The 23,352-nt window shown below is 42.0% G+C and overlaps 1 protein-coding gene across 7 annotated transcripts in view; it reads left to right on the top strand.

Moving 5' to 3' along the window:
- The window catches only part of ELAVL4 (ELAV like RNA binding protein 4), an 80,861-nt gene that overhangs the window by 46,255 nt on the left and 11,254 nt on the right, over positions 1 to 23,352 (top strand). For all 7 annotated transcript variants that reach the window (XM_053950816.1, XM_053950819.1, XM_053950817.1 and 4 more), the window contains exon 3: positions 14,699 to 14,802. In XM_053950816.1, coding sequence (XP_053806791.1) covers positions 14,699 to 14,802 — 104 coding nt within the window. The remainder of the gene's footprint in view (positions 1 to 14,698; positions 14,803 to 23,352) is intronic.

The following is a 23,352-nucleotide window of genomic DNA, read 5'->3' as shown; positions in this document are numbered from 1 at the left end:
CATCCCTCATATCACCTGTGTTGAAGATAGCTGTCTGCCAGGGAACAGCCAGTGAAACGGCTCTGGTGCAACCCTCTGTTGGTGGCACTCCGCCCTTCACTTCTAGTGTTCTCTTTCCTTTTTGGATCATTCTGCTCTCTCCTCAAGAAGCCCAGACCCTGTGCTTCAGCACTTGTGCGCAGCTGCTTCTCTCCGTAACTTTACCTTTCCTTTCCTTTTAGCCCAAGGAGAAAGGGGAGGAAAGGAATGTGAGTGCCTGGAAAGCTCTGGGAGACTGTCAGCCACTGGCAAGGCACGCACTCCCAGCTGAGGCAGGGTCCTGTGGGGCAGCAGCAGACAGCATATCCAGGTACCTGTCAGGGCTCCAAGGCTGACTTTCCCAGCATTTCTCCATTCCCTGCTGCTCAAGGAGCTCTGCCCTTCAGCCACACCTATGAGCAGTTCTGTGGCTGTCACCTCTGCCTGGTTCCCCTGTGCTTTTGCTGTACAACTTGTCTAGGAACAGAAGTGACCTGTGTAAAACCAGTCCAAATGCTTTGGAAAGTCATCTGCTTCCTGCTCTCCCTTGTCAGAAGGCTAATTTTCACCAACACTGCCAATTTGGAGTTTCTTCTTGACTTTCAGATGGTGTTCAGTAAACTCGTGACCGGGGTTACTTGACCTGTCTGCGGTAGCTGATTCTCTGAATCAGTGAGCCAGGGAGTCCTTGTCCCTTCTGTCTTACAGAGCTGATCCATCATCAGTTGACTTACCCCTAGCAAGTTGTTTGCTTTCTCTTCAGCCAAAAGAGTTCTGCCAAGGTGATCTTCACCTTGGCTTCTGGGAGTAGTCTACGTGAGACCTTCGGACCAGTTTTGGGATCCGCTGCTCCTAGGAGTGTGAATGTCCTCAGCACTCCTGCCTCTCCTCTGTTTTCTGCTGCCTCAATTCATGTGCAGTCCCTAAACTGATCAAAGTCATCATTCAGTTTCCATCCCCTCAGAGTATGTCCTTCAGATTTTTGCTTTTGGAGTTACTCTGTGACTTGAGGAAAGATCCATTTAAATGATCAAGCCAACCTCTGTTTGTCAAGTGAGATGCAATTTGTCAAGAGCAAAGTTACTTTTGGGATATTTACTGCATGGAGGTCGTGCCTGGCCTTAAATAATTTTTTTTCTCCTTTCAGAAAACTTCAAAAGTTCTGTCTCACTGCTTGGAAACTTAGGCAATCACTTTAAATTTACACTTACAGTTAAAACTTCTTAACTTCTAATTTTGCTGTCACACGCAAGGATATATGGAGAGGGTGTTTTCTACACCCTTAACACTGCTCACCACCTCTTTTCTCCTGCTTAAAGCACGGTTTCTCTTGCTGCCTGAACTGGGAGTCCAGCAGCCTTTGTGTGCAGCTCGTTGGCAGTCCTGTGCTTAGAGTCAGCACAGATAACCATCTCGGGAATCTGGGCTATTGGAAGTATTGATGCACAGTCTTTGCCAGCAAATCTCTGGATTTCATCAGCATTCTCTTCATGTCCTGTGCTTCATTCCTGGAATAGTCATTGACAGGGTACTGCAGCCTCTGACTTTTCAAACCATTTGTGATACAGCCTGAGTTTTGTTTGGGCTCTTCCGAATCTCTCCACATCTGTTAAGAAAGGTTTTGCTCATGTTTCCCATTTCTGTGATGCTGCAATCTTGTGGTCACTCTCCACTCTCCTGTGAAATTCTCGTTCTATGAAAAGAGAAGAGAGAAAGAAAGCATCATGGCCAGTTCATTTATTTGGCTTTGCTCACTGGCACTGCTTTGTCTGACTCACTGCTGCATGTTGTTGGATTTCTGAGCAGGATCCATCACTGACTTTGCAGATGTTGCTGCTTGTCCCTGCTAGGAATTTCAGTGCAAGTAACTGACTTGCAGGTGCTGCTGGGGGCAGGATATTGGACCAGGCAGACCTCTGCTCTGACACAGGACTGCTGTTCTTATGGCTCTCAGCATCTGTTTAATCAGTGGAATATATCAGCATGAGGGGGGAAAAGATTGAACACTTATTACTTTTATTCACAAGAGCCTAAACAGCCTTTTTTTTTTTCCAGTTAGATGGTTTTCAAGGGGTGTTGCAAAAGCAGATGGACAAAAAGCTGCGTCATACTCACCTGCAAGCAAACAAATGGCAGCATTGCCAGTGTGATTAATTGTTGCTGTACTAGAGGGGCTGCTGTTCCTGCAGTACAAGCTCTAATCTCCCTGCTGCCCTATTCAGATAATTGTGCTCACACACACTGGGAAGCACCTTAAGTTGGGTATCAACAGGCTTCCTTCCTCTTGCTGCAGAATCCTAGGACCCAAAAAATGAGGCTGCCTCCTCCTTCCCTGGGAAGCTGTTGGCTGGATGGAGGGGGTGTATTGACTTTCCTGGCTGAGGATGGTAGGTAGGGCATGGGAAGATAGGACATGTAACAACAAGTATTCTCCAGCAGTTCCTTTTTTAGACTCCTCTGTTCTCCTACTTGCTGTATCTGTGTCATTTCTATTTACCAGTGCATATCTTTGCCCAGTTCTGTTTCTTTAAACATTTTCCTGCTCTGGAAGCCACTTTGTGTTAACCAAAAAAAAAAAAACAACCAAATACCCAGCCCCAAACATGAACAGCTTGGGAGCTTGACTGGTAACATATTTTTCCCTTATGCTTTCTGCTGGGTTGGAATAGCTGCTCTGGTACCTTCCTTTTGGTTGTTGGTAGTATTGTGGTACTCACTTGCTCCAGGTTAGGTATTTTGCCAAACTGGAAACAAAAGGAACAAGTTTATTTGCCATCTCCTTGTTTAATACTGTGAAAAGCCTTTAAGACTTGTGTATTACAGAAATTGCACTGTTTTTAGTGGTGATCAGCCAACAATGGCAGAAATCTGCCATCTTGAAAAGAACAGAATTTTTATGCTGCAGAAAATTTACTGCACAGCATATTCATGCTAATATTCTCAAAAAAAATTACCAAATTTAAGTGATAGAACTAAGTAGTGTGTGCACACAAAGTCGTAATATTTTCTCCTTGAAGTAGTTTTCATTACTTTTGATACCTGCAGGTACATAAAAGGAATGTTACAAACATTTGAAACTCAACTTAAATTCCTGCTCTTGCGTTAAAATTCCTGCAAGTTCTGTCTTAAAGCTGAAACAAATTTATGGTGAGGCTCCCTGCAGTCTGTATATCAGTACATAGCAAAATTTTTATAGGTAGCATGTTTTGGAATATGATGAAGTAGCTTTACCTTTCTCAGCATCTTTCCAGATGCTGTGTAAAGTCATCTACGTAAATCTAACTATTACAGATTAACCTTCTTAGCTGTCAGGTTGCAGCTTTTATTTATGTTTCTGCTGATCAGATTAAAAATGCTGCAGTCACGAGTTGTGTTGTTAATATTAAATTCTGTATTTCAGACTGTAATAAATTATTTTCCTCCATGCATTGGAAAAACTGGTTAGTAGAGCTCAGAGTTTAATTAGTAGGCTGTTGATGAGACAGAACAGGTATTGAGAGTCATTGTTCTGAATTACTGTGAAATTTGTTAGTATTGTTGTGGCTTTTGTTTTTTGCTGTCTGACAGAGGCTGAGGTACAAAACCTTAAATGTTGCTGAATTAAATCATTTAATGACAAAATTACCAGGGCTTTTTGAGTTTGCAGTCAAACAGGTTTCAGATATTGATGCTGCAGTATAATATGTCCTACTTAATATGCTTGTTTTGCAAAACATACTCTTGTTTTTCTCCAGTTTTATGTTCCTCTGCCATTTCCTTTAGACTGGAAGCATTACTGCCACCATTTCTACGTGAAAGTAGGAGCCTTGGTCTGTGTGCAGGCTCTGTCCTGGTTCTGTCCTTTTGCCTTTCTTCTACCACTCACTGCCATCACTTTCTAGTGGAGCTTCTCATAAGCTTTGACTCTGGGTGTCTGCCATTGCCCTTTTTCATACAAGTTTGGTACCTTTTGCACCAAAATGTACAAGTTTGGCAGATTTGCACCAAAACTGTGTATGCGGTATGGTATGGGGTCACTGTACTCTGAACTTACTGTGCCTTTGGTTGGAGCTGGACCAGTGAATAATCACTGTTTCTTTTGGTGTGCCTTTGGCTTCTGGGCCATTGTTCAGTATTAAATTTTTAGTTGCATTCTACTTTCATCTAAATTTCAGAAGTGCCAGCATTTGGGATGATATGCAGGAGGGAAGATACATCTGCTGTAATGAAGCATGTGCCTCTTCTGTGACCTGCTGGCTCGTGCTCTTGGAGTGCCTTTTCTCTTTGGCTCCAGACAATGAATGATTCTTTCTACCCTCTCTCTTGTAATTTCATCTTTTTTTGAGTAACAATATTAAAAGCAGCACACTTCTAATATTTCATCTCCACTCATAGTCTTTACACATTTGAAATATCGATAGGCTTTTGTATCTCACTTTGGTCAAATTTCATCAGAGGATACCATATTTTAGTGTTTTAACACTGAACACCACTAAGCTTGTAGCTTAAGTCATTCTGGAGCCTTAGGTCTTATTTTTAAAATGTCACGACTGCAGAAATTTGCCTTCAGTTTGTTGCCTTTCTTTTCTCTGGTACATACGTTCCTTGTTGGAGTTGTGTGGTCTTTACCATTCTTCCTGTACTGCTTGTCCAGTGATGCTGTGTCCTTTCTCCCTGATGTGACATCCCCTATTTAGGATGAGAACTGCTGCCCACAGCGCAGTGCATGCTTAGTATAATGTAGTGACTTCTTTAATTCCTTTTGCAGATTTTTTTTTTCCACACTGCTGATAACCATTTTTATGTGCTGCTGCATCTTCCAGGGTTGTGTTTTTTTTTTTCTGGTTCTATTTGTTTTCACTTTTTCTCACTGAATCTTGTTTTCACTTAGCCTGTTTGTTTCTAATGTCTGCATTCTTGTGTTTAAGTCGTCTCTTCAGCATTGAATTTACAGTTCAGGATAGACAAGTCATGGCTGTTTCTTGTCCATTCATGCCTGTCCCCAGAATGCGGGATTTTTATAGTACAGTCCCTGTTCTGTTCTGGGACAAAGCAGGGAGGAGTGCAGCCTTGCTCTTCTCAGAACAGCTGCTAATTCAGAGGCTGTGTTCTCCTTGAAGGAAGGGGGAGGAGAAGATGAAAAGAAGGGGAAGCAAGAGATGTCAACTGAGGGGAGCAAAATCCAAATATTTGTTCAGAAATGGAACTCACTTGTCTTGTGTATGTCAGGAGCAGTAGCTTTTCAAAACCTATTTAATCAGTTGCTTGCAGTAGTATGAACACACCCATGCTGAAAATCCAGTTTTGCATTTAAAGAAACTTGATAAAAGCAAGCAAACAAAAAAGAAAAAGGAGGATAATATATTCTACAGAACATGAAATGTGTGTGTTGTTTACAAGATATCTCTAGCCCAGCACAGCTCTCAATGGGCCAATGATAAGGTTCCAGTCTTAGAGGGGGGGAGCTGCAGTTTTAGCTCCCTGTTTTAGTGGCTGTGTTACTCTGTCCAAGTTCACCCTGGAAATTGTGGTGCCTTTCAGTTTTTCTTCTCCATAACAGGAATAAAAGTGCTTTCCTCAGTGGTGTTGTGAAGAAAGGTGTGTTTCAGAGGTAAAATGCTTCCATGCTATGGTAATGGGAACCACAGAAGACTCCAGCCAAGTCAGCAGCATCTGTCTCAAACTGCCACTTAAACCTTTCAGGCAGATTAGTCCATGTCCTCAAGCACAGCAGTGGCACAGCTGACTTGGTTGGACTCCGTAGTCTGCTGGTAACAGCAAAACCTTATTTCAGGTGAGATGTAGAACATCTGAAATTATAGAAGCCTTTAGGAGACTGTAAGGCACAATTTTCAAGAGCAGGTTGTCTTACCTTGCTGGTGTGGTCACGTAAAAAATGGAGTAGTTGCATGGTTTTGGAAGCCCTCTTGAAGTTTCTGTGGGGGTAGGATTTTTGGAAGGATCTGGTGGTGCTGTGCAGCAGCAGGCTGTCAAAGGGTGCTCCATCTTGTTCTGTGTTGGGAGTTGGATATATGTGGGGCCATTCAAAAGTGAAAATAATTACTGTATCTAATTTTGCAAAATGGCAGTTGCTGTCAATTGGTATTTAATTTAGACAAGAACTGCTACTGCCTCAGCATCTCTGAAAATCAAGACATTAAATTACACCATCTTGCATTAAGAGATGTCAGAACTACAGAAGAAGACAAAACTTGTGTAATCTCCTCTGGCACTGCTTGGCAAAGTTAAGCTTTCTAACTCAAGGTGATGGATCAGTGATATTTTTCTGTTGTGGGGAGCTTGCAGATGGGTTTGGGGAGTCTTGCTTTGATTTTGAGGTCACTGTGTCCAGGTCCTTGTGGCTCCCTTCCAGTGACACGTGAAGGTCTAGGGCTTGCAGTTACCTCACCAGCACTAATAATTTGCTTTAGCTGCATTTATAGGATTTGTTTCACATTTGGGGCAATGCTCTTTCTATTCCCCTTTTATTTTTCTAGGCTTGTTGTCATGGTATCTGGCACTTCCCATTCAGATATTAAAATTGAGTGAGTGGTGTATGTCTGGTTCATTTTCCCTCTCATCCTCTCCCCGAGGGAGAGTTTTACGTGGGATGTAGCACACTGTTTGGAAGGGCTTCCTTTGGGGGATTTTTTAATCATGTAGCAGCGTCTCTGTTGGGGAAGGCCTGGTGCAGAGAAGCCCCTTCCACTTGGGCTGGAGTTTATTAAATCCTGTGTGCACAGTGCTCCCGTGGGACCTCATTGTGCAACTCATGTCTCCCCTCGAGCTCCCCAAAAATGGCCTCTCCTGCATGAATGAGCTTTTAGCTGAGTCTCTCTAGCATTAAGGCAGTGATAGGAATTTTCTCTGTGCAGATACCTGATGGGGAGTGCCATAGCTGTTTGGGTATCAGGGTTCTGATGCCTTAGGAGGGGAGTTTGCTTGAAGGATCTTGTCCCATCTGAGGATCTTTGTGTCATTGTGTAGCTTTTGTAGGTGCTCTAGCTGTGGAACATAGAGGATTTTCCCCAGAGGTTTGGGCTTAGCTTGACTTTTTCATTTTTTGTGAAACTATAGGCATGTTTCTTGGGAGGGCATCTGTTAAAAGCGTGTTTCACTGTTAGTTGGCAACATGGCTTTGCTCTCCAGTAGTATTTTAAGAAGGATCAACTGAACTCAGATAATGCTGGTGGCTGTTTTTAACTGAGGATAAGTCAGGCTTCTTAATTGTAGGTGCACTGTAGCATCACAACATATCTGGGGCTCTAGATTGGATTGCATTTAAATCTGACCTTTCCTAATGTAGAGGGGTGGGACCTTCTCAAAAAAACTGAGGATAATCCAACTATAGTAATTCGATGGAAGGTTCCAGAACAAAGCTTGTACCCAGACACCTTCCTGCAAAAACAAGCGATTTATCACTTATGCTTGTCTGGTTTTTGCTTTGAGAAAGATTGTGTATTTTTCCCTAAGATTGTGTATTTTTCCCTAAATTCTTGCAAAAGTGAGAATTAATAGGGGGAGAATGACTTCTTGCTGTTCATGGACAACATGTATTAAATGAATCCTAGTTTGTACAAACATAAGGAGTCTGTATTGTAAATAAGCTATAGACTAAATGGGTGCTGTGATAGAGCTGCACTAAGCACAGAACAAGTTACCCTTCATAGATGGGTTGCAGTGAATTGTGACAGTGACAGCCTTAGCTTAATTGTTTGGTCCTAGGAGCACTGTGTGCAGAAGATGCTTCCCTTCTGGTTTGGTTCTCCTGAGACTGCAGTGTGCATTGCTGGGGTGACAGCAGGTGATTCTCCTTGGTAAAGAGGTAGAGGATGAATGAGACTGACATTACTGGTATCCAAGTGTCAGACAAGGAGCAGTTTTTAAACTGGTCTCATGATCAGATTTCATTTTCCCTTGATCTGAATTTTCTCTCTATAGCTTACCTCCTTTTTATGGTGAACAGCTCTATTTGTTGGTAACTGTTGTGGAAACAACAGCAAGAAAAAAAATGCAAGTCATTTCACTTGACCCTCTTTGTACATTATGAATATATCATCTCAACGATATTTATGTAGCCTTCTCCAAAATCCTCTACTTCATACAGCTTTTCATATGAGTTGCAGTCATTCCTTTTCATCCCAGGAGTGTGTTTTAAAAGACTTCTGAAGGCTCACAGGGTGATGTTCTGAAATAGGCCTACCTGCTGGAGCAGGGACTGCCTTGAATGTCAGAATTCTCTTTGGTTACTCTTGCTTAAAAGACAGACAGCAATCTCCCTGCCATCCATCCATAGGTTCTATTTATTGCAAACATCTCAATCTTGAGGAATGCTGGGAAAAGTGGAAGAGTATGTGCAGGTTTGCTTGGAAGAGCCACAGGTGGACAGCAAGTTGCACTGAGCTTTTGCAACAGAAGCTCACCCCGTAACGAGTTCCTTCCCTAAATTTCACCGAGGTTTGAACAGGCAAAAATGGATCTGGGGACACGCAGAGAATTCGTGGTGAGCATTATTTATCTTCTGGTCCCAAAGGCAGAGTGACTGAAGGCTGTTACTGTCTGACGGCTCCTGCCTGGCTGATGCGCGATGAGCTGTCAGACGTGCCCTACTTCCGAAGGGAGGGATTGTGTCGGCGCTCGCGGTACGGCTGTCAGGAGGGCAGCTTTAATTAGGTTTTACATTTGGGCAGGGGACAACAAAACCACAATTTGAGGCGGTTCAGATCGCTGCTGTCCCATTCTGTGCTTGTTCTCATGACTGACTGCTTATAGTGGGGACCGTAGTTCTTTAATGTGGTGTTATATTCCACAGTAATTCATTTCCAAATAAAAAGGATGGTTCTAACCATTTTTAACTTACCTGGTCACAGGTGGGCAATTAAAAGTTGTGCTCATCTCTAAGTTGCTGTTAGAATAGTTTCCTGCAATAGACTTGGAGAAAGTAGTTTGCTTCTGCTTTGCTTGTGGCAATGATTGTTCTTCATAGAACCAGCAGGAACAGCGTATCTGTACAGCTTCAGAGTAGAAGAGATTATAGAGCACTTAACACATCCTGCCAAAATGTTCCCTGGATTAATTTCTGCTTGAGCTAGGGCATAGCTTTCAGAAAAAAAAAAAGCCTTCAGAATTTCCAGTGGCAGAACTGACAAAATTGTTGGTAGATACTTAAATTCATGTTACCTTCAGTGTCAAAAACACAGAGCAAATGGCTTCCACAGGAAAACAGCATTTGCTGTATTGTTTCTAGTCTTGTTTCACTTGCCAAGCAGTGGGACTTGAGATACATAACTCCATGGGCAGACATTAGTAAGAAAAAAAAAATTGTACTTCAGGTGAATATGAATGTAGTAGTGTTCAGGTTCAGCTTCATTCAAATTACTATTGCTACTTTTTTGATCAGGTAGGCAGAGTGACCCCCTTATCTCAGCTGAAGGAGTTCTTGTGCTGTAGTCAATTCTCATGGCCCCATCACCAAGGCATCAATGTCTTGCTTGGAGCACATGCACAAGGACAAGGCTCTTCCTCAGCAAAGCATGGGCAGATCAGAAGCAGCATTTTTTCTTTCCATTTCTGATTCTGTGAGTCTTGTGGCAAGAATAGTTTTAACTCCTGTGTCAGTGTTGCAAGCTTGATGTAGCCCATGTCAGTCTTTCAGCATGCCTAAAGCATGGCACAGTTAATTTGGTTTGTCAGGATATAATCTTTGTGCTGTGCAAATGTGTGTATTTGTGGTTTACTGAGGAACTTAAATTGCTTGGTGCTTTCCCTCTGTCCTGTTTGTACTCATCCTTTCCTCCTCCTGTCTTTCTGTAGTCAGTTTTCTCAAGCGAGGAGTTTGGGTTTTTTCCACTTACTGGTGGAAATAAACAATTTAGGGCCAAGATCTGTTTCCTGAGATAGACCTCTAGGAAAGCATCTTTCTCGTGACTTCCTGTTCACAATTCCCAGTAAGAGATCTGTTGGCTTTTTTTATCTATTTAATGTGTGCCCTGTTAATTTTGTTTTAGTCAATTAATACAGTACCAAATCAAGTCCTTTAGAGAAGACCAAGTATATAAATGTTGATTTAATGGCATTCTTAAAATTTATAGGTCAACTTGTAATCTCATCAAGAAGGTTGTCAATTCAGTTTGACAATCTATTTTCCATAGACTTAATTTGATTGACATTGATTTTATTACCCCTCACTAATTCTTTATTATTAAAGTCCAGTATTGAATATTCTGTAAATTTGCCTTGCTCAGCATTAGACTGCTGGACCTGTATTTGGGCTGTCCAGTCCTCCCTCTTTGAATTCCAGTGCAAACATTTTTCCTCCAGGCTCCTGGAATTCGTTGATCACAAAAGAGAGACATTAGCCCCTTTTTTTTTTTTTTTTTTTTTTTGAGTCTGTTCTCTGTAAGTAATCCAGATAATTTCATTTAAACATATATAACTTCAGGAGCTCCTGTTTAGCATTCACCTGGGTATATCTTCACGTACTTCTTCAGGTGTACATAATGCCTCTTGTCTCTGTACTGTTACTAATAGTATCTCCTGGTGAGTCAGGATGAGTGTTAAGGGATCTTTTTTCTGTAACCTAAAAAAAAATTATTCTGTTATTTCAACCTTTACTAGCCACAGGGGTTTTATGCCCTTTTTTATTGGTTTTCTATGACATTTCTGTTCTAACTTACTGGGGTTTTTCTATGTGTATTCCCTTTACCTCGTAATATAAATATGGAATTGGCCAATGCAGACTGGCTTACAGAGGAAGTAAAGGAAGGTGCAGGTCTTTGACACTGCCTTTTTCACAGTTGGAGGTTTTTGGATGTATGGATAAAAACGGTACAGGGTGAATTGATTTTTTTTTTTTCCCCCTATCTTCTTTCTCATTACTTGTTTTAAGTGTAATTTTCAGCTCTGAAATGGAACTTTCTCAAATGCGAATCATGTACATTTCCAGCTTGGGCTTGGCTTTGCCTGTTTTGTTTGGGTTTTTTTTAAGACTGTCAAATCCTTGATAGCTTCTAACCCTGTTACTGCTCATTTTTAGACCTATTCCTTACCAAATTCTGGGAGGTCCACTTTACATTTTCTGCTGCTAGAGAAAGCATTCAGAAAGAGCAGTGGGAATAGCAAGATAACAAGGTGTTGTTTTAGGATCATCTAGAAATATCTCTTGCCTGACCTACTGAATCACAGCATGTGATGAACTATTGGATTCCAAATCACAGCAAATATTTACTATTTACGGTGCTGTTCCTGGGAAGTGTAGCATGGGAATGAACTACAGTGTCTGTGTGGGATCCCACTGAGAGGTCCAGCTGCTTGCTTTGTGCTGCCAGATTGTGTCCAAAGAAGTGTTACCCTTTTGGAGTACATGCAGGAAGAGCACATGATGAAGAAAACAGGGAAGTTCATACTGCTTACTGTATTCTGGAACAAATCCTTTCCTTTCTTCACCTGTAACAGTTTTTAGTTCTTTCGTATCTGGAGTCTGTTTTGTCTGACATAAGGTACATTGCTCTTGAGAGGAATTTGAAACTCAAGTTTTTAGCTGCATGTATAAATTTTTTTGGCTTCTTAACTGTAAATGTTTAACACAGTAAAACTTTATGATGTTTTCCACAGTCATCATAAAGCTCTTCACAGACAAAAAACTAATCTGAGTTTTTATTTTCAATTTTTTGAGACTGGGGCATTTGTGTCAATTTTCAAACACATGATTATATTTGGGCGAGATGGTTGAAAATGCAAAGTAACCAAACAAAATACACCCCTGAAGTGAAAAGCTCTTAATGGGGAGTTATTTTTTTTCCCTTCAGCTTCACTGGTACAGTGAGGTCTATGCCAGGATGCAGCAGAAGGAATTTGCTGATGGAAACAACTGCACCGAGCTTTCAATGGGCTGTGAAGGGTGTGGAGTTTGAGAGTTTTTAAGATAAAAGGGGTATTCATTGAATTAACAGAAATTCAGTGCTCAAAATTCTGAGCATTCACCCGTTTTGTGAGAGTAGAGTACAGCTAATATAGCAATCAATGGAATATGAATTCATAACCAAATGCTTCTGTAACAGGCCTGCAATCCTGTTACAAATCTCATGTATTTCTTGATGTCCAGGAGTATATACACTAACAAGAAGTCATGTTTCTTCAGACCTGTTATTTGAAAGAAGACTGGTATGACAGTGTAATAGTTTTCATTAAGCCAGGTTTTGCAGTTCTGCATGCAGACAAGACCAACTTTATTCATATTGGTATTTGTTATCCTTCACCTTGGAGAAAATATAGTTTTCCATTGCCACTTGGTAGTGAGAATGAGATGATGATATCCAAATAACTTAAATGTTGCTGAGGGACTCAAAAATAAGGATGTGCAGTTGTGATATCATTTTCTTGTATTGCCATTGATTTCCCTTTCCTACTGCTAGTGCAGTGGGTTTGCTGTCCATGGTCTCTCTTGTGTAAGTACTTACAGAAGTGAGCATGTCTCTGTGGGAGATTGTTGAAAAGTAGCGTATACGTTGTAGAGGTTGGTCAGTCCATGTGCCTTGAGAATAGTAGTGGCTGGACATGGAAGCCCAGGATCAGACATTGGACATAAATCCCAATCTCACATCAGCTACTCCTGCTCTCCGTGTACCTCTCAAGTGCAGAGATGATTAACAGGGAAAGGATACAAACACAGGTTATCCAAGCTTTGATCCTTGTGTCTCCTTCCCCCCCTTAAAAAGATGTTTGTTTCCTAGAGAATGGCTTTCCTCTCCCTAGGATTGTTTAGGATTAAATGTATCAAAGATTTGATGTGTTCAGAGGCACAGGGATTGGGGCTGTATAAAATACCTCAGGTAGGCAAGCAGAAGAAGGCATGGCAGGGAAAGTATCTTTATTTTTGCTCCAGGCTTTGTGCTCAGCCAGACTTCAGGTCATTTTTGGTTAATGTCATGTAACTTGGGTAAGAATATTTTTGTTGAGATTAGTTCAGCTCTCCAGGAAGACTGAGTATGTTTTAATACTTTTTTTCTGAAGTTAAATAGATGGGATGGAATTGCTCCCTGGCTGTATTGTATGTTAAAACAGCCATTTCTTCTCCTTCGCCTGCATGTGGGCATTTCAGGCATGAACGGCAGTGTTTCCATGGATTTTTAAAGTCTTCCATTGCATAGTTAGCAGCTTTTAGGGCTTTGATCTGATTTCGTAAGACAGAAGCACTCCCTGTATTTGTGTTACAGCAAATGCTGTATTTTTGGTGGCGTCTGACTTTGAGAAACACACAGATGCTTTTTTGTAGTCCAGGAGACAAAGAAACAAAGCTTTGTGCTGGGAGGCAGGATCTGTGCCTCCAGGGGACATCAAGGCACTTGGTGTGCAGCTGCCTTCCCAACCTCCCCTTCCTCCTGGTGAGCAGGAGCTGGGTCGCTGCTTGCTGCTCCCGTGGCTAGAAATCTCCACAAATGCTGCTCCTCTCCTTGGGAGGGATTTTCACATGTTTCCATTCTCACTGCCTGTGAGCAGGAGCATTTTGATCCCCCCCTGCACATCAGTGCCGAGGGACAGGTGGTTTTGTGGCTTGCTGTGCTCCAGATACACAGAAGGGTGTATGAGAGGGAGCCTGACAGGATGGTTCACTTGCCTGCTTGGGCTTACTGATTCTTGAAATGTGATTATCTGTGTGCTTGAGTTCATGTGCCTTAAAAAAAAAAAAAAACAACAACAACAAAAAAAAAAAAAAAAAAAAAAAAACCTGTGTTTTCCAAACATGCAAAATAAGTTCTGTAGGATGCTCAAAGGAAGGGATCTGGAAGAGGCTGTCTGTTGCGTTGCATTAATAGAATTGCTGCTGCAAAGCTGCTGCTTGGGAGCTGGGAGAAGATCCCTGTGGAGCGTGTTCTCCCAGCCCTGTGCAGCCCCACAGCCCCGTGCGTGTCCATGATCCCTGCAGTGCCTCTCCAGCCCTGTGTCACTTACCCCGGTTATTAACCGGCTCTGTTCCTGCTGCAGACACGCACACGGGTCTGGCTGGGCAAGCAGAAGCTGTTGAAAGGCTTTTGGCTGCTGCAGTGGGCTCCTGCCATCCCGTGCACAGCAGCAGTTGTTGCACTGTTTGGGTTTGCTGTCATCTCAAATGCTCCGAGGCAAGCTCAAACGCAGTCCCTTGCCTGGCTGCAATTTGGGCTGCCCCTTTTCCTATTTACTGGCTGCTCACTGAGCAGTAAAAAGAGATGTAAAGGTGGTTTTCTGTTCCTCAGCTCCTTCAAGGTTAGTGTAAAAATGCGGTTTCCTTATTTTGCGGTTTAAATACTTCAAGACTTGTTTATAAACAGCAGCAAAATTATATGTGTGTGTTTATTTCATTTTAAGAGGTGGCCTTGTTACTGGCAGGTCAGGCAGTTATATTTATTAGGAGCTCAGCACAAAACTATTACACAGTTCTGTTGCTGTCAAGCCTCATACATGCTTTGCAGTAAACTCCTGGGGAAGGCAGGGTGAGGGGTTGCTGCTTCTCCTTACAGAAGGATCTTCAGAGCAGCAGTTTAAAGTTATGATGGCTCCCCCTGTATTATGGAGATAAAGAAATGGTGAAAAACAGCACAGGGACTGTAAGGGGAAGCAAGGATGAAATGAACAGTGTAAGAAAATTGTGCTTCCACTCCTTGAAGTCCTTCCTGTGCTGAAAAATACTGAGTCTTTTTTTTCTTTATTTTTTGTGTTTCAACAGGGCAGAGTTTAGGGTATGGATTCGTTAACTACATTGATCCAAAGGATGCAGAGAAAGCCATTAACACTTTAAATGGACTCAGACTCCAGACCAAAACCATAAAGGTAAGACAATATAAAATGCCTTTTGCTCAATTCAGGAACAGGAGAAAGTAGTTGGAACTGTTTCTGGCAATTTCATCACTATTTTACTCTCCATTGTAAGGGGGTTAACGAGCTCCTCCTTGGAACAATGAGCGGACATGCAGAAGATGAAATCTCTCTTCTCCAAAATTGCTGCTATTGTTAAAGAGAGGGGAGAGTAACAGGAAGCTCTTTAAAGCATGACAGTGAGGCTTAAATGTAGAATAGAACTGTCAGAGTGATACCATTATCCATAAGCAGGTGAAGTACCTGATGGTGTAGTCACAAGTTACATGTTACCTTATGTTTTCATGGGAAATACTTTGTCACAGAGTTCACCTTTATTGACATTCCTGTCATTATCAGGTGTTGAAAGCATGTTTCTCAAAAGTTAGAATATGTTGTTCTCAAAAAAAAAAATCTCGATTTCCACATCCTTAATTTGATTTATTCTTTTAAAAGCTGGTGGCTTCCCACCGAAGTCTCTTTATTTCAGTGTTTGTAATAGACCATTAGTTATTCAGTGACCTTCTTAAGTGGTCTCACAAGAAAAGCAAGCTTCTACACTGTCACAGTTTTTTGCTGCATGGCTGATAAAGCTGTTCTGGAACAGCTTACAGAAGATTTCCACATCCCAAATTCTGACAAATAATACAGCTTAAGGGATGTGAATCAAAAAATTGAAAAGGAGCAAACAGATCAGATTCAAATTATCTGAAACGGCTTTGATTTTTTTTTTTTTTTTTTGAATGCTGGCTTTTGATTTGCACCATTTTCTTAATTTTTCTTCTGTAGTTAATTTGTATTTCAAAGCTAAAAGTGTTAATATAAAAATAGAATTTTTACTGTACTGAATATTGGTAGAAGCAATGTCAGTGATGTATCTTACAAAAAGTACAATGTGATGTGGCCAATACTGTAGGTTTTGGCAGTCTGGCTGAAGATTATGGTTTAGACAAAGTGGTATTCCCTGAAGCAAAAATATTTCTTGGATTCTGGTGTATTTCTAAGGATAGTGTTAAGCAAGTTTTTCCCCTGATGTTTGATCAGTGAAGAGCAGAAGTGCTGAGCTGAGGGTTATGAAAGTGGTGGAGCAGCTGCATGGATTTCATAGAAAAGGCTGCTTCCAAACCTCCCTCAGACCATCCAGATTCCATCCCACAGATAGGCATGTGGGCCATACATCAAAATGCTCACAGCATGGTTTTGGAGAGCTAATGGAAACACTTACAGGAATATGTAAGGCAAGGCAGCAAAATCTACCATCTTATCAACTGCTGCAGGTGGAAATGCAGGCTTGGACTCAGCAGTTTCCACTTACAGTGAAAAGTTGCTCTCCAAATTGCTTTTAAAGGCACATTATTGGGGAAAAATATTTTGAAAATGCTTTTTAAAAACTCAGTAGAACTTGAAGAATCTAGATCAGTTTTTCATGCAGCAAATGTATATTTTGAACATTATTCAGCTGTGGGAAAGAACTGCATTTCTTGTCTCTAAGCACCTCTGTTGCTTTGCCTCTGTTTTTCTTTTTTGTGAACCAGAGTAATGCTATTACATTCATAATATGTCAAGGTTACAGGAAACTCGTGTGGTAAAAGGCCTCCAGAAACTGGAACCCACACCAATGATTATTATACATTTCTCACCTGCAAAATTAAACCATTATGCCTTTTTTATCATCTGTAGTAAGACTTGTGTTATCTGGGAACTTCCTATGTAGAATCTTACTCATGGTATGTTTCTTTAATTCAGTATAAATTTTAGAAATTCAGTGATTTGTTTGTTTTGGGGTTTTCATGTTTATTAATAGCTCATAGACTAGCATAGAATAAAAGGACATTTTGGGAGGGTTCTTGAAAGCTGTTAAAATTTAATAATAAGCAAAGAGATTGATCTAATCTACATGCACAGGAGCTGCATAAGTTCTTCTATGACTGGGCGGAAGCATAGGGTTTGGGGTTTTTTAAAATAAAGTTGGGTTTATGCAGTTGCCTAAAACCAACCCAAGGGAGCCTTTGATCCCAACAGCCAAAGTTTTGGCCTCAGGGACATTCCATCAGCTTCCAACCCAATTTTTCATTGCAGAATTGCATGTGATTACCTTACCTTTACCCCCTTGTGTTTTTTTTATATTTTTAATTATGTGGCACTTCTGGAAATTCTGATCAATTAGGTCTGCTTTCACTAGTACTGTGCAGTGGGGATGGAGCTTTCCCAGTGTCCGTGCTGAGGGATAAATCAGGTGTATTCAGTGCTGCCAGTGGCATTTGTGTTGCTGGAGAGATCTGTTTTCCCAAGGGTTTCAAGGTGATGAGGAACAGTACACAGCACTGCTGAACCTTCTCCCTTACCCATTGCCCCCACATACTGATTTAAAGCATCTCACTGACGTTCTTTGTAAGGCTGAAGTATTTAAACTTGTTGGAAATACTATATTTAATTATCAGACCCAATTACTTTAGCTACAAGATGCCCTTTACAGTTACTAAAAATGCACCATTGGTGCATTAAAAAACCTCTCTCAAGAGAACATCTAGAAAGGAATTTGGTGGCATATAGTTTTGTAGACTAAAAATTATTTAGTAGAACAAATCTGAGCTGGAAAAGTACTGAGCATTACTTTGTTTTGCTTTCTTCATGAATGTGGCTGGGTTTTTTGCTTCAGAATAATCTGTAAATACCTTATTGATGGATGGGCTGAACCTTGGCCCCTGTCCATGTATGTTAGGTAGCTGCAGTCCTCCAGGTAGAATTTCTCTGGCTGTCTTTTGGAAGCTGTTTTGATGGAAAGAAAGTTGAAATGAGGGCTTGTGAAAGCCCTTTTGCAGTGGCAAATTACTTCTGCTTGCCAAGGTCACTGTGGTCCTGCTGGCTTTGTCCCATCTGTGTCGTGGGCTCTGCTGTTCCTTGCACCTAGACTGAACATGAGGTGGTTCTGGGGAGTTGTATTTGCACTCATTTTTGACCCCACAAGGCTTAATTCCTGTTTAAAAATAATATATGTATTTTATGTATGTGGCCTGAGACGCTGTCCTTTTCACTTCAGTAACATTTTTGTGGCAGCTTAATGTTCTCTCTCTCCTGATGCCTTGCAAAACAGCCATGCAGTCACAGGAGGAACTGGCTTAATAGCAGGATCAGCAGAACAGCCAGGCACAGTCAGCTCTGATGTGTGGCCTAAAATAACTGAAGAAATGTTCTTTTTATTCTGTCATTGTTATGATAAATAATCCCTTTTCACTCTAGCAGCTAAAATATTTATGTGCATTTTATTTAAGTCAATGATGCCCTTTCAAGTCAAAGTTGAGAGGTGACGATTTACAGAATATCTGTTGGGAAAAAGCATTGGAGGGAGTGTTGTGTTTGGTGGTAATAGGTTATACACATTTTGTTCCTCCTCAACTGATCATAGTGCATATTTTATTTACGCCATTTCATAGCAGCATCATCTTCTTGTGAGAGAAAAGCTTCACTTTATTTTTACAGCTAAAGCTTGACATAATTCTGCAGAACAGTTTAGAGTGAGGGAAGAGACAGTGTGTGTTGAAATAAATATATATTCCAAAAATTGAATCTATTTTTAGAAATTAAATTTGCCCATCCATAAAAGCATATGAAAGGTCACTGCTGCTGTTGAAGATTGCCTGGCAATTCAGTTGCATCAAATATCAGAAGGAAAATAAGATGTGTGATGCATGGGGTACAGATTGTTTAAACTGCTGCTTTGCCCTGAAAAAAGGACAACGCCTGAAAGGATGCGAAGGAAGTGTTTTACCATTTACTTGGGGATTCAGGTGACCTGGCTTCATTGGAACAAGGGCAGAACAGTTTTGAAAAGAAGTTTGAAATCTAAAAAGAGCCAGTGACCCCCTAAAGTGCAGTCTTTTGCACCCCTCTCTTCCTTTTTCTCTGTTGCCTGAGAAATAGGTTTGCTTCTTCCTTCCCTCACAGGAGCAGGTACATGCTGTGACACTGCTGGAGCAAAGGGAGATGTCCCCAGAGAGGGGAGAGGGAATCTGGGTTCTCTGAGCCCATGATAACCTCCAGTTTTTAAATCCATCATATCTATCCAATGGTAAAATACCAAACAGATAAGATGATTCCTCTGTGCTCAGAGGCTTTTTCTAGTTATTTTAATTTTCAGTTAAATTTAATGAATAGCATGGAATTTTGTATTTCTGCTTTACTCTCCTGTTTTGATCAGTAGGTCTGGATGGTCCTAGTTTAAAATACAGCAAATAAGGCTGCGGGAGAAGGTAATGCTGCTTTTTCTGAAAATAAAGTAGTAACATTACTGCTGAAAGATCTTCCTATTTATCTTGGTTTCTGTGGCATTTTTCAAAATGCCAGCTATTTCCACAGAACTCGGGCTCTAAATCTGTCCTTGTTAATTCTTGTAATTGTCCACAAAACTACAAACCATCCTGTCACTGTAGGGTAACCAAATAACAGCAGCCTCAGACTTCTCTGTCCTACAAAGTCATTTGTCAAAAAGATTGCCTTCCAGCCGTGCTCGGCAGAGCAGGAATTGCAGCAGGGAGCGCTGGGGAAGAGACTGCATCTCCTGCACCCCATCCTAGACTCCTTGGGAGGTGTGGGGGGAGCTCAACACAGTTTGGGTGGCAGCCAAAAAGTGCAGGGTTGCTGACAGGGATGGTAGCAGAGCTGTGGTGTTGGGTGCCCTTGGCCAAACCCCAGTGTTTTCCAACCGTGTTCTTCCACAGTCTCCCCAGAGCCACGGAGCCTGCTGGGCACTGCCTGCAGCCTCCTGTCCCTCTGAAAAAGTGGGATGTTGTGCAAGGCTGGGTGGTAAGGAGAGGGTGTACAGAGAGATCACAGCAAGGCACAGGAGAAGCTTGGATGCTCTGCAAGGAGGAAGAGATGGGAAAGTGCTGGGAGTAGCTGAGTATGTTGGACTGCAGCAAGGAGGGATTTGCATTTTTGAGTGTCTTGTGTGCAGTTGCATTGGACCCCCTTTTTTCCCCCTTTCCTGAAAATTCACATTACAGGCACAAACTGTAGATTTGGGGTGTAGCTATTTTATAGCTCTAATCTAAAATTAACTGCTTGTTCTCTTTTATGGTAGCTCACAGTTGTCAAAGAGGGGTCATCTGCTGTGGCTGCTGCTCCCCAAGATGAAGTCTTGGACCAGAAACTTGAAAGATGCTGCAGACTTGGCAAGCCTCAACTAAGTTGACTCCTGTTTTGCTTTTCAGGAGCCTCTGTCATTGTAACCCTTTGGACTTTGTAGTGCTTGTTAACAAACCCTCCTCTACTCTTTGTGCCTGCAATGATACTGGTGCTCAGAGGACCTTTCAGTGCTGCATTTGAAGGTTCAGCTTTGGTTCTGCTGCTTTCAGCAGGCACCAGAGGATCTCTGCCTCTTAATTTCATGTATCTTCTCTTAATTACAATTTCTCTTTTTACTGCCTCTGGTTTTGCCAGTGAGTCCTTTTCACTCCACAGAGCCAAAGCAATTATTTCTCTTAGCCTTGCTCTTGATACAGCCAAGAGTATTCCTAGGTTATTATCTATGGATGTCTTTCCTGAAATGATGGGATAGACCATTGTACCTGCAATTACTATTAATCTCTGTAAAATGGCATTGAATTGCTCAACAGTAAAGTGCATCGTCACTCCCCTCCATCCTCCAGCCAAGGGCTTAGGGAAGAGAAAGGACAGAGCAGAGCAAGCATCTGATGTGAAAGTATTCCAGATCCTGGTCATCAGCCTCTGGACCAGAGGGCTTTTGTGTTTGCTTGTTCTGACAAAGAACAGAGCTTTCACAGGAGGGTGTCTCAAATCTGGTTTTGCACAAAATTAGGACACAGTTGAGGGTTTGGAAGTGGCTGTGGGGAAATGTCTCTTTCTGCCATAGCCCATTCACTGGTGCTAAGCAGATTTTACTTCTAGTTCTGGATGTGCATCAAACAAGTGAGACTGTGCTTTATGTGTGTGAGGCTTTTGAGTGGTTGTGTTAAGGCTCTTCCAGTTTGTACCAGTGGGGTAAGGGGCAGCAAGTGAGGGAAGGGTTGTCCCCATTTTAAACTGGACTTCAGGCATAAAAAAGCCAAGTGACTCACTCCAAGAATTATACAAGAAATCCTGTATCAGAGAGTCACAAAAGGACAAAGCAAAGTCTCTGTATTAAGGTCACCAAGAAGTCTGGTATCTTTTAATGTTGCACAAACTTTCTGAAAGCTGCCCAGGGAGTTACTTAACACTCACTGTCCCTTAGCTGCTTGTGGCTGGAGAGGTGTCCCAGGGACTGCAGGTGCCCTGGGTGGGTGACTTGGTGGTCCTCGGGTGCCTTTGCTGCACCCTGATTCAAGGCTCCTGCTTGCCTTCCCGTTCTCCAGGTGAGGAATGGTAGATGCAGAGCAAGACCCATCTCGGAGAAGGTTGGTATCTGCAAAATTAGCTGCTTGATTGCTGCTCAGATGTGTCCAGGGCAGCGTGGCTGTGCTGGCAGTGCATATATCATTCCAGGAAAGGATGATGTAGTTCCTCTTCAGAGCAGACCAGAGTTAAATTTTACAAGGAGGCTTCTAGAAATGGACTTATATGTTTGAGAAGTCCAGAACTATCACAGGAGTTGCACAGGGAGCAGCAGCAAAGTGGTTAAGTGTCAGAGTTCAAATGGCTGCTGTTGCTTGTTCCATAAGACAAATGGGATGTGTTCATGCCTCTGGGTTCCTTTGCTGTGGGCTCTGGCTTGGGAAGGCCAGACCGCTTCAATTTGTTCTGAAGAGTCTCGAGGTTAGTAATTCTTCAAAAAGTTTTCTATATGGGAAAGCAGGTAGGAAATCAATAGGGAAGATAATTACTTTAAGATACTTTCTGTGCACCTGAAGAAAAATGTGCTTTGCCATGGAAGATATGAAATGCTGGACCTTCTGATGCTGCAGTGGTGTTAGGAAACAGTGGTGCAGCCTCTGGAGATGGCTGTTTATTGTGAAGAGAAGCCCTTACACAGGCTAATGCTCAATGTCAGATGAGAAATGTCCTATTAAATGTTTTTCATAGTTATTATATATGTATTTATAGAAACAAACATCTGAGGCCAGCAAGCCATTAAATGAATTGTACAATATTTTATTATCTTCCTTGCAAATTTGACTGCAGAACTCCACAACTATTTCTCTTATGCAGTGAAATCCAGCGCCATGGTTCGACCTTCAACCGTTGTACAAGCGGACAAACATTTTAATGCTGAGAAATGCCTGGGTCAAACAGTAGCTTGGTGTTCTCTAGCTCATTATTTGAATTCCTTGTGGTGGCTAGGATTCCATACTCTTTTCTATTTCAACGCTCTGTTTCATTACAGGGTGCTAACACTGCTGTGAGCAAAGGAAGGGGGGAAAAAAAATAATTTTTGAATGTGAATATAAAGAATTAATGCAGCATCCTCACGCAGCGCTTTGCAGTTTGCAGGGATAAAATGGGAGCTGGTTTTTGCTCCCATTTTAACTCACACAGCATAAGGAGCTTCTGGTGTGATGGAGGGTCAGGGTGGGCGATTTCTTCCTTTGATAGCTCACACACAGGAAGACATCCCGTCCTCAGCACTAAGTGAATAATAGCTTGAAAGCAGGATGGCACACTCTAACCGATCGATTTGTCATTGGCTGACCTCAGAGGGAAGATGAAAAAGATTCAAAAGCAGATAAATAATTGACATTACTAGCCTTGAGTCCATTCAGCTCCACAACCTTTTCTCCTTGATATTAAAGACAGCTGAGTTGCTTTTGGCAGCTTCTTTCTTTGGCTCAGGCTCCCCTGCAGCCTGAATGTTTGATTGCAGGAGGAAATAAAAACTAGACCTGAGCAGCAATAGGTGTTCACATGTGCTGTGAGTGGAGGGTTGGGAGTGTGAGCAGTCTCTCCTTCCTCTGCCTGCCTGCAAGACCCACGAGAGCAGAGAGCCTTCTCTAAGTAGAAGTGTATATATATAAAATGTCAGGCACTCATTGCTCTGGGAAGCAGTGTTTTTTGCATATCCCAATACTTTTCATCTTCCCTGTAACGTGGCATTTGGCTAATGAATGTGCCAGAGTGAGAAACCCAAAGGAAACCCCTGGCTGTTTGCCCGGGAACTTTATTCATTTTGCTGCTCTCAGTTTTGAGGAATAGGTAAGATCCCTACCCTCACTCCAGAGAGGCTCTTAAATGTTTTTTAAGCTGTTATTCCTAAAGTAGGTTAAACTGTAGGTGCCTGAATTCTTACAGTGCCCTCTCAAGATGAGGCATTTGCAGAGTGGGGAGGGAGAGTCTGCTTTTCCAAGTGCCCCAGCACCAAACCAAGCTGTAGGTGAAAGCATCATATGATTATCCCTGGTGTCCCCTAGGGTCTGGATTGAGCCTTGTTACATAAAAGCCAAGTGGTGCCATCCATGTGTGTTCTGGTCCTGGATCCATCAGAGGGGCATTCAGGACCAGCAGGGAAGTGATGGAAATGCTGCACCCCATCAGAAGCTTGTGGGCTATGGCACAAAATAATTTCTACCCCAATATCCTTCTTCCTTTCAGCGC

This window comes from Vidua chalybeata, chromosome 9 (genome assembly GCF_026979565.1).
Source record: "Vidua chalybeata isolate OUT-0048 chromosome 9, bVidCha1 merged haplotype, whole genome shotgun sequence".
Taxonomy (NCBI): Eukaryota; Metazoa; Chordata; class Aves; order Passeriformes; family Viduidae; genus Vidua; species Vidua chalybeata.
This window is presented reverse-complemented; position numbering and strand designations above follow the sequence as displayed.